We start from the raw sequence: 8,964 nt of genomic DNA, 5'->3' as shown, positions 1-8,964 counted from the left end.
GCCCACAACATGCCCGTCATGTTAAAAAACTCAACATGTGATAATGAGACCTTGAGAGAAAATAACTATGACCTTCATTTGTTCGAGGAAATAACCAGTTTCAAGCAGGGCTCTCTGCTCGGAGCGATGACGAGGTGTTTCTACTGCCCGGTGATGGGAGCGATACAAGTAGCGCGCCCGCTACAGGGCTGGCGAGGTGTGAGCGATGTGGATGTGATCGCAGGGACGACGTAGAGGCAATCCAACGCCTACTAGTGGCCCAATCCTATGGTGTATGAGGCGACCGATCTGTGGCTTTCTTGAAGAGACACCCAAACGACCGAAAATGCTAAATGGAGGACGCGCTCCATGGAGCCATTTATTTTGAAATTTTTGAAAACTCATTTTTTTAAGTTTTATTTTTTTAAAACACACGCATTCATAAGGATTTACAGTACATGTTATAGGTGGCCAAACGGGCCGGGCCAAACAGGGCAGCCCGCGAGCACGCCGGCACGGCCTGCCATGGGCCAGGCACGACATGGGTTAAACGGGGGCCGTGCCCTGCACATGGCACGCCTTGGGCCCTGCCTGGGCACGCGGGCCGGCATGGCACGGCCCGTTTAATTTTTTATGTATTTTCAGAATTTTTTTATATGTGTATACCTAAAATATAGCCCAATAAGCCTAAAAATCAGCCCAACGGGTTGAAAATATGCAGCCCAGCGTGCTAAACGGGCCAACGTGCGGGCCTATTTACTAACTGGGCCGTGCCAGAGCCTGGAGGCACAACACATGGGCTGGCACGGTACAACCCATATAATAATCGTGCCCTTGCATGCCGTGCCGGGCCAGGCACAGTTACGATGGGCCGGGCCGGCCCGTTTGGCCGGGTCTGGTACAATGTGTGTAAAATTTGAAGATGGTGTATACAGTTAGAGCTACAAAAAAAAATAGAAAATCATGATTTAGAAATGGCGAACAATACATGCACGATAAATATGCATGAATTTATGTGTTGCTCTCACTATCATGTATTTCACCGTGAGACTTAACTGTAAAACACATCAATATGATCCGGCGGTTATGATAAATTTTTTCATTCAGTTTAATCGTTGCCGTTGTAAAAGAGTTCATGCCATTTCTCTGGCGAAGGAAAAGAATCAATCAGCTGCCCTGTCTTGCCATCGGAATATTCGCGTCCTAATTAACAAGTAACCGCTAATCATCTTTTAGCACGAACTTAATTACTGCCTTCAAAATCACAAATCTCTCTCCAATTCACCATTACGCACACGGCGGGAAATCAGCAATTCATACCAAATCCTTACATGCCACATTCGCCTCCCCACTTCCCCCTATTAATACGCACCTAGCAGAGGAGGCCATTAGCAAGCGATCAGCAGACCTAACCAACACTGACAGTAAGAAGAGCGAGCCTCACGATGGCGGGTCGCGCTATTTTGCTCATCGTCCTCGTCCTGACAGCGCGCTCGTACGGGTGCACGGCGGCCTACGTAGGCGACGGCGGGTTTAGCGTGGAGTTCATCCACCGGGACTCTGTCAAGTCGCCGCTCCACGACCGGTCGCTCACCCTGCACGACCGCGTGCTTGCCGCCGTGCGGCGTTCCACAGCGCGCCCGTACGCCGGCGGCGATCCTAGCGGCGGCGTGGCCGAGATCGTGTCCACTCCGTACGAGTACCTGATGTACGTCAGAGTCGGCACGCCGCCCACCCGGATGCTCGCCCTCGCTGACACCGGCAGCAACCTCGTGTGGTTCAAATGCAGAAACGGAACCTCTATCTCCGGCGCTCCGCCAGCCGCCGGGGGAGCGCCGGTGAGCCCCGTGTTCGACCTGTCCTCCTCGTCGTCCTACGGCCTTGTGGCCTGCCGGTTGCCCTCGTGCCAGGCGATCTACGGCACGTCCTGCGACGCCAACTCATTCTGCCAGTACCAGTCCTCCTACGGCGACGGCTCCACCACGTCCGGCATCCTCTCCACCGAGACCTTCTACTTCGACGACGCTCCCGGCGGCTGTGTTGGATGCCGCGAGCGTCCGCAGCTGCATCTGTCCAGGGTCAACTTCGGCTGCGCCACGAAAGCGACCGGCAACACGTTCCAACTGGCCGGCTACGTCGGCCTCGGCGCCGGGAACGGCTCCCTCGTGAACCAGATCGGCGCCTTGACGTCGCTCGGCCGGAGATTCGCCTACTGCCTCGCGCCCTTCTACGTCAACGTCTCCTCCATCCTCGACTTCGGCGCCCGCGCCACCGTGACGGAGCCGGGCGCGGTGACCACGCCGCTGATCCCCTCGGCCATGGACGCCTTCTACACTATCTTGCTCACGTCCGTCAAGATCGGGAGCTCGACCATCGCGCCGCCGAAGCCGTACCCCGTCATCGTCGACTCTGGCACGACGCTGACGTTCCTCGACAAGGCGCTGCTGGACCCGATCGTGGAGGAGATCAGTCGGAGCATCAAGCTCCCGCGCAAGCAGTCGCCGGAGAAGCAGCTGGGTCTGTGCTACGACGTGGGCGTGGGCGGTGCGACGCAGGATTGGAAGAAGCATTTCCCGGAAGTGACGCTGGAGTTTGGCGGCGGCGCCACAATTACGCTGCAGGCGCGGAACGCGTTCGCGGAGCTGCCGGTGGGGACCGTGTGCTTGGCTATGGCGCCGGTGACGGACGATCGGTCGGTGACGATAATCGGGAACATCGCGCAGCAGAACTTCCGGGTAGGCTTCGACCTGGACAAGGGCACCGTCACCTTCGCCGCTGCCGACTGCGCGAGCTCCTACCCCTCTCCTCCCGCCTCTGTCTCTTTGTAGCTAGCTAGCTGATGGAATAGCCATGTAATAATCACTACGTTAGTGTGTTATTAGACAGAAAAAGAAACAAAAACCAGAGCGCTCTTTCTAATTTCATCTCCACGTCTCGTTTTTTTTTCAGGTTTGGATATCCGTGTTTTTTATTTTTCCTAAATTTATAGTATCATTTTTGAAACTTACGTCATGATGATTGTCACGTAATTCTAAATCGATACAGGTGACCAAATAGTGTGGATCCTTCTGGCAAAAAAGAAAAGAAAAGTGTGGATCCATTTGAAATATTAAAATTCAGTCTGGATAAAATCATGATCATCACGGTTGAGTTTGTTTGAAACAAAGAGCCTCGATGAGTACCATAGCAATTTGAGTTGGTGGATCCACGTCCAGATTGAGTTTTCTTATCTTGTCCTACATTGACAAGTATATTCGTGTGTCTCAACGTGAGATACAACCATCACATGTCCCCCAGCCCAACGAGTATGGCTCACTACACCACCGTTTCCACGTCAATTGATAAAACATACATTTTTTTATGCCGAACAAACATTTTATTAATAACAATTGAGTGGTGAATTTTAATACCTCGCATTCGTCGCCAACAACATTTTTGCATTTTTACAACAAATTTGACCTCTGACAATGTCTTCTTTTGTTGCGAAAAAGTTCCAGAACTATCATCAAAGTTCAAAGTACAAACATCTCAAACATAATAAAAATTACATCAAAATTTCAAGACCCTCAAACCTTCAGCAACCATCCGGACACATTTTTCGTGCAATCCAGTCCCGCATCGGCCCGTTGACGCGCCCGGATGTTCGTTTTTCCGCAAGCCGGAGGCAAACTAGGGGGGGGGGGGAGGTTTCCGAGAGTCCAGACCGCCGCCACGTATGACTCTGACTGTCGGACACACCCGGCCCACTCATATCCCCTTATGGTCTACTTTCCCCCACTCCATCAGCGCTCATTGTTTCACTCATTGTTGCAACTTGATAATCATCACGTTGTATAGCCTAGATGCGCTGCCATGATGTACCAGAGAATCGAGGGCAGACCATTTACGCTCATATGTTGTTGGGTTATAAGCTCAAGGGGAACTATGTGTAGGATGATATTTGCCGGCTATGACTCTAGAATCGTTGAATTTGGCATCAATGAATTTCAAAAACTTGTTGCACATCCTGCTATCTCGGATGTAATATTTACAATTAAACTACTATTATATTAGCGATATTTGCATGTCATTTATAAATGAATTGTACTATTCGATAATGAGCTCCTTTACGGTGATTGGGGCGGTACTGGGAGTACTTTTAAGTACTTACCCCTCTGATTTTTATTAGCCGTCCGATCTGGTGGGGATTAAGAATGAATTAACTTAATTAGTTTAATCAGAGAAGGGCATATTGGTCCAGGGTAAAAAAAATTCAACCGATCACGTCCATGACCAGAACCACGTATAGATCTAGTAGCTCGGTCAAGTCCTCCTTCTCGTCCTCTTCCTTCTGTCCGACGAGCCCGGCGAGAGGAACCAATTCACCGTCGTCGGCGTCGTTCTCGTCCTCCTCCTGGTCCCCTTCACTATAAAGACGTGGTCGATGGCAAGAAGAAGAATAAGGCGTGACATCTGCGGCGGCAGTGTCGGCGGCGACGGCGGCAGCGGTATAGGAGAAAGCCCCCCGCTGATCCCATCGCTTCCGGACTTGCATCTTAAGGTATGAATCGCCCGAATCTCAACTTACTTTGATTCGTAGTCTGCACTTCCTACTTAGATTTGTTTAGTCATCATCGATTTAGGTTTCCCTAGTGCATGCTATTCAATTTAGAATTTTTCATCATCCATGGTCACTTCACTAGTTTACGGGGGACCCAGTTTATGGACGTTTATGATCGCTTGCCATAACATATACAAGGAGCAAAGTTTAAAATTCCATGCAAGATTTCGTACTGGGTTTTGCATGCATTTATGTCTGTCCTTTCAGATTTTTATTCGTCCGAATTGTGATGCAGGAAGACATGGCGGACGTAAGTCACGAGTCAATGATGGAGTACTATCATATTGCCGACAAGATGTTTAATAGTGAGGATGAAGGTTGTACATTCTATAACAAATATGGTCTTGAGAAAGGTTTTAGTGTCCGGAGAAGCTATGTCGAGTGGGATGGATCCAACTGCCATATAATTTTAAGGAAATTTGTGTGTAGTCGTGAAGGGGTTCGTGAAGAGAAGGACATGAAGAGGAAGATGGAAGATAGAATGAGGAGGCCACGGAGTATAACTCGTGTAGGGTGTAAAGCTAAATTGGTGATTGCAAGACATGAGGAAACATGTCAGTGGTTTGTCAAGGATTTCATCGATGAACACAACCATCCTCTAGCCCGACGGGATCTGTCGTGTCTTTTGCGTTCACACAGAAGAATTAGCGATGGGCAGAAAGCGGACATTGCAGACATGGAAAAATCTGGGATCAGAAAACACCATATTATGGATATTATGTGCATGCAATACGGTGGATATGATGAGGTTGGATGCATTATGAGGGACATTTACAATTTCTGCTATGCTAACAATCAGGAAACAATTTCTTCCGGGGATGCTCAAACGGTGATCAATCACATGGTGGCGAGGCAAGAGCAAGATTCAGATTTTTTTCTTCAGGTACTTGGTTGATGAAGCTGGCCATCTGAAGGGACTGTTCTGGTGCGATAGTCAATCCCGACTTGACTACGAGGCTTTCGGAGACGTTATTGTTTTTGATAGCACATACAGAACCAATAAGTACAATCTGCCATTTGTGCCGTTTGTCGGGTTGAATCACCACCGCAGCACAGTTATTTTTGCATGTGGTATCATTTCACATGAAACAAGCCAGGCATACGAGTGGATGTTACGGACCTTTTCTGATGCTATGGGACAGAAGCATCCTATATCTGTGATCACGGATGGGGACCTTGCAATGAAGAGAGCAATCAGGGTGGTGTGGCCGGACTCAAACCATAGGCTCTGTATATGGCACATTCAGCAGAACATTGTACGCCATCTACATGATGACGCGGTAAAGGAGGAATTCCGATCTTTCATATATGATACATCTTCCATTGAAGAGCATGAGAGAAAATGGTTACACTTCTTACAACGGAATAAAGTAACAAGTGAGGACTCCTGGCTGCATCAGATGTATAAGATGAGAAAATTGTGGTGTGCTCCATATCTTGAGGGCCGTCGTTTTCTAGGATTGAGCAGCAATCAGCGGAGTGAGAGTTTAAACTCGGTGCTACATACGCATCTTGAGGCTAAGATGACATTGTTTCAAATGCTAGAGCACTATGAGCGTTGCCTTGCGTCGCGACCCTTGAACGAGGCTCTCCAAGACGTCGAGGCCTTACAGTCCGTTCCGTTCACAGAGGAAAATGCTTCAGTTCTTGAGAAACACGCCACGAAAGTTTCACTCCTGCTGTGTTTAAGTTGGTCTTATGGAGCATAGATGCTGTCAAAAAATGTGAGACCAGAGAGGTACTTGATGCAGCAGAGGTTACCACATACGTTGTGTCTAAGAAGGAAAGAATGGATAAAAAGATCGAAGTGCGCACGGAGTCGAAGGAAGGTATGCTTCGCAGTATCAGTTGTTCTTGCCGCAAATTGGAATGTGTAGGCACACCATGTTCCCACATATTTTACATATTGGGAATTTTACAAGAAGAAACACTGCCCAGGTGTTGTGTTCCCACTAGGTGGACAATGAGTGCAAAATGTGCATTCGCACCGACCAGAAAGAGCGAGATGTATGCATACTCTGCAGCCCTACAAAGGTACCGTAAGCTAAGGAATTTTAGTCACGCAGCATGTTTCAAGGCATGCCACTCTGATGAGGCGTTTCAGCATCTAAAAAGGGTTTTGGAAGGACAAGATGTTTGCAAGGGATCAACAAGCGAACAAGCTGATAGCAAGGGATCAACTAATGCTCAGGGTAACAGCATTAGGTTTGGCCCGTTGATGCCACAATTGGCTAACCTTGATGGTGAAGGTTTCGAAAAGGTTCTGGATCCCGTGCATGTGCCAGGCTGAGGTGCTCCGAAGAAAAGGCTACAGGCAAAGATGAAGAAAACCAGAACAAAGGGTATATGTAGCTATTGTCATGAGGCAGATGGTCACAATCGACGTACGTGCGCCAAATTGATAGAGGTACCTAATATGCCGTAATTTAATATTTTAATGTGTCCAAATATATTCCATGTCATTAATAATATCGTTATGTGCAGGATCTCAAAGCAGAACTATGATAGCTACAACATTGTGCGCACGGTCGGACATCAAGTACGTCGACGATCAACCTGATGTTGGCGTGTGCATTATCGTCTATGTCTAGTATCGTGTGACCTTTTCTCTAAAATACTTCATTCTGTCAGTTAGTGACTAACTCATATTGTATGACTCAGCTATTTGGTTGTCCACTCCCTTGTAACAGTATTAGTTTGGGATATTTTTTTTTGCATTTTATATGTGAGTTTTTCAAGTGCAACCTCAAGAATCATGGTTTCTTCGTGGCCAGCGTGTAGCTTGTTTAGGTTGCACGATAAAATTTGGAAATAGATGTAATGGAGGAATTATATTTCGCTCCTGAAAACAAAATAAAAGCCTGATAAATCCGAAAAATACGTTAGTCATCCATGCTCTCCAATTGAAGAATATACAGGATGAATACAGATGATGAATCATACTCATCCTACATATCCTCCATGTAGAGTGCAAGGAAAACTGCTTGCGACTTCTTATCACAGTGTGTTTGTATCTGCATGTACAACTCACCATGCTACAGGGGAGCCAGGCGAACAAAACAGTGAAAACGGCGAAGAAACTGGTGAAGAAATCGTTCTGGGCGAGTTATATCGCGTGTGCCGCGGCGTGGGGAACATATCCTCCTCGGGATTTCCATCGCAGAGGCCCAGGCAATCGTCTCCGGGATCAGCGCCAAGTGACAGCTGCGGATCCGCGGCAGATCGACCAGACGCGCCAGCTACGGTCGGCTGCACGCGCGCCTCCGACCCGCCTCTCGACACGCGGCCACCTTGGACCGGGCGAGGTGCGCCCTCCGGCCCGCACCATTAACCGGTGGCCACGCGGCAACCAGATAATGGTCAGGGACGCATGCGCTTTGCGGCCCAGCCCGTGTGCTACAAGCGGCGCCTCGCCGTTCGCTAGGCGGACGTGGAGACAGCCCTGACTCCAGTGGGCCTCCGCATCATGGGCTCATGATGAGTCTGCGAGCCGCCCTGGATCTTCTGCGGCTCCACTCTCACCAGCGCCTCGGCCCGCTGCCACAGAAGATAAGACCGCCCGAAACCGGCTGCTGCAGGCTAATCTGCCTCGGATTCCGTCGCTGTCCTGTCTCCAGAAAGGGCTATGGGATATTCTGCGGCCACGAACTCTCCTCCACCTCAATGGTCCCTCCGGAATGCGGTGATTTTTTCGACCACCTCCAAATCACGTCAATTTTGGCACACATGATCTCTTGCACAAACAAAGCTAGGTTTCCAAGGTTTTATATATTTTTAATTTTTTTTTAAATTTATACTGCCCTCTAGACCGACTGATCATAACATCGGTCTATACCTCAAGGGGCCATTGTAAAATAGTTTTTTTCCAAATTTTCTTTCATGGACATGTTTGGCACATGTGGATCACAGTGTAAAAGAAAATTTGGGTGATTTGGAGGTGGTGGAAAAAATCACCTTTGTTCAAAAAATGGCTTAAGTTAGACCAAATGGTCCCTCCGGAATGCGGTGATTTTTTCGACCACCTCCAAATCACCTCAATTTTGGCACAAAAGATCTTTTGCACAAACAAAGCTAGGTTTCCAAGGTTTTATGTTTTTTTGAATTTATTTGAATTTATACTGCCCTCTAGACTGACTGATCAAAACATTGGTCTATACCTCAAGGGGGCATTGTAAAATATTTTTTTTCCAAATTTTCTTTCATGGACATGTTTGGCACCTGTGGGTCACCATGTAAAAGAAAATTTGGGTGATTTGGAGGTGGTGGAAAAGATCACCTTTGTTCAAAAAATGACTTAAGTTAGACCAAATGGTCCCTCCGGAATGCGGTGATTTTTTCGACCACCACCAAATCACCTCAATTTTGGCACACATGATCTCTTGCAC

General features: G+C 48.2%; 1 protein-coding gene across 1 annotated transcript; it reads left to right on the top strand.

The window, feature by feature from the left end:
• The first annotated feature begins 1,424 nt into the window (after window positions 1–1,424).
• LOC109749659 (aspartic proteinase CDR1-like) lies at window positions 1,425–2,807 on the top strand. The gene has a single exon (XM_073511610.1). It carries the CDS (start codon window positions 1,425–1,427, stop codon window positions 2,805–2,807), a length of 1,383 nt encoding a protein of 460 aa, XP_073367711.1.
• The last annotated feature ends 6,157 nt before the right edge of the window (window positions 2,808–8,964 follow it).

Source organism: Aegilops tauschii, chromosome 3 (genome assembly GCF_002575655.3).
Source record: "Aegilops tauschii subsp. strangulata cultivar AL8/78 chromosome 3, Aet v6.0, whole genome shotgun sequence".
Lineage (NCBI taxonomy): Eukaryota > Viridiplantae > Streptophyta > Magnoliopsida > Poales > Poaceae > Aegilops > Aegilops tauschii.
Note: the sequence above shows the minus strand (reverse complement) of the source record. Positions and strands in the feature narration are given on the sequence as shown.